The sequence below is a fragment of the Penaeus monodon genome, chromosome 8, assembly GCF_015228065.2.
Source record: "Penaeus monodon isolate SGIC_2016 chromosome 8, NSTDA_Pmon_1, whole genome shotgun sequence".
In the NCBI taxonomy this organism is placed as follows: Eukaryota; Metazoa; Arthropoda; class Malacostraca; order Decapoda; family Penaeidae; genus Penaeus; species Penaeus monodon.
The window spans coordinates 37,648,405-37,650,904 of NC_051393.1; the positions used below are offsets into that span (position 1 = coordinate 37,648,405).

Below are 2,500 nucleotides of genomic sequence, written 5' to 3' on the forward strand. Positions count from 1 at the left end.
ATCTGCCGTCCACAGACCTGTTGGTGCAGGAGGCCGTCCTTGCCATGCAGGAGCAGCAGTCTGCGGCCTCGGGAGGAGACGTCGTGGAAGGCAGGAGCAGCTGTAAGCCATCGCGGTCTTAGTCTCTAAACTGCGAAGACATTTTCTTGCTAATAATCTCCCCATCTCTTTCGATCTTAGTAAAGACTCTCACTTCCAGTGCTGTGCACAATCACAGCTTTCATGAAAAGAATGTGCTTGATTTTTTGACCGCTTGTTCGGATTGCTAGTGGTGTTTCATCGTTTACTTGTTTATTTCTGTTTTGCTTCAGCACAATTGAGAAAACGCTGTCACAATCTTTCATATAGATACTTATCCTCACCATCATCTTAGTCAGATCACTGTGGGCGTCAACACCATTATCAGCATCATTTTCATAAACCATTTTCTTTTTATAACACCTCCACCATTAATAAGTTCAACAGTTTTCAAATAATTTTCTTTATTGGGAGTTCCATTGAAATCAGTCTCACTATCACCAGCATAGGTAAGACATATGATGCCTAATTTAGAAGCACGTTTCTCCTATGAAAGCCTTGAGCTAGAAGACTAACCATGGCCTCACGTAATTGATGATATAAAGGCCTTTTCTGTAGCATTTCCTAACTTGATACACTTTGATACAAGCTTGCCCTGTATGTGCACTTTATTGAAACCTGTTGAAACATTTTTTCAGTTTGCATCAGTTTGTCTCAATGCGATGCATCAACCAGCCAGCGCGATATTCTTTAGATATATTTCACGTAGTCTTAGATAGGGATTTATAGTTTTATTAATTATTAATCGCATCGTAAGTTTCTTGATAAACTTTTTTTTTTTTTTTTTTTTTTTTTTTTTTTTTGTAAAGGTGAATAAAATGTTTCTGTGCCTTTCAGCAGTACATCAAATACACGTTCACTCTATATGGGTAAGAATTGAAGTGTTTTGCTTCTAATTAAAAATCATATCAGCATATTAAGTATCTTGATGGTTTTCTATTGATTTTTTATGTGAAATCAAGAAAAATAACTTTTTAAAAACTTCATGTGTCAGTACAAACATATGTCGGGTTTTTAAACGACCATGGTGTAACATGAAACAATGTATCAAAGTGTTAGGAGTTTCAGGATGCCACAAAAAGGCCTTAAATGCATACTTGTAGAACCTTTAACCTTGTCCTTTAAGAGAAGGGGAGATACTCGGACGATCTGTCAGTATGGGTTACTTTGAAATTTATATTATATCTAGTGTTGCGTAAATAGCTAAAGGAACAGGAACTGATTAGACATAGAGTTGTGTTAAAACTGATAACTAGTCAGTACTGTTTATAGATATTTACTATACTAATCATAAGGCTTACCCAAGAGGGCGATTAAAACAAGAGCTCTAATGATTAGCTACGTGGAAAGTTGACCTGTAAATGGTGTCAATTTAGCATGCTTCCTGCCTTCAGCTTTACCAGCAACGGATGCACTCAACGAGATGGAAATTCCATCGGTACCAGCAGATGTCACAGGTTCATCGCCTGTAGAAACCGCAGTAAGATCAACGGGACTCGAAGCCACAACTGCAACAGAGACAGAAACAGCAACAGAAACAATGGCAACATCAGCAGCAACTGTAACAGAAGCGGCAACAGAAACAGAGGCAACGACTATGATGACCGATACATCAGCTCAACCGGCAGCTGGTAGGCGATGAGGAACGCAATACTGCTTGTTACCGAAATGTACACTGCAATTTTACGTGCTTTTCATCACAGCGGAAATGAACCTGCATGTTACTTACACGTTTTAGTCTTCTGCAAAGACGAAGATACATGTGCATGACTATTCCAGCATGAACTGACTGATTTTTTTTTTGACCTCATAACACACTGAGGCACAATGCTGTGGCGAACATAATACCCACAGTAAACATGTGGCGGCTTGGAATCTCCTGGTTAACGTTTTTGAAATGCCAAGCTGTGGGTTCCAGGTGGTTAGCATTCATCAACAATGACTGATATCGAGTGTCTGACTAAGCCTATGCCTTATAATGACTTAATGGATATAAGGGCATACATTAATGATGGTATCCGCATGATAAGTCAAAAACAAAATACGGATGATGCCTGCCTGAGATTAGCATGAAATGATCATGTCAGAGTGTCCCACAAAAACTGGTTATGATGCATGAACATAACCATGTGTGCCTGTGTACAAGTTGTCTCAGCATGTTTAACAAATTTATGATTATTCCCTAACACAAATTTCTCATGTATTTTACCGTTTGGCTTTCACATTTCAGGCGGACTTTAAAATGCTCTAGATCAGTAACCACTGATTTAAGGTTTTTCAGGAAAGATGGCCAGCCAGCCTGTGGACTCGAGTACGGTTAATCATTTGTGAAATATCGTGTTCAACCTTACTATAACGGTTCCTTTGCCTGGTTTCATTTCATTTTTCTGTACCAATGTTTCCTACATACATGAAATGTTTA

The 2,500-nt window shown here is 38.8% G+C and overlaps 1 protein-coding gene across 1 annotated transcript in view; it reads left to right on the plus strand.

The window, feature by feature from the left end:
• The window catches only part of LOC119576332, an 11,395-nt gene that overhangs the window by 6,829 nt on the left and 2,066 nt on the right, over window positions 1-2,500 (plus strand). Inside the window, exons 5-6 of the mRNA XM_037923962.1 lie at window positions 16-102; window positions 1,473-1,709. Of these exons, the coding sequence (XP_037779890.1) occupies window positions 16-102; window positions 1,473-1,709 (324 nt within the window). The remainder of the gene's footprint in view (window positions 1-15; window positions 103-1,472; window positions 1,710-2,500) is intronic.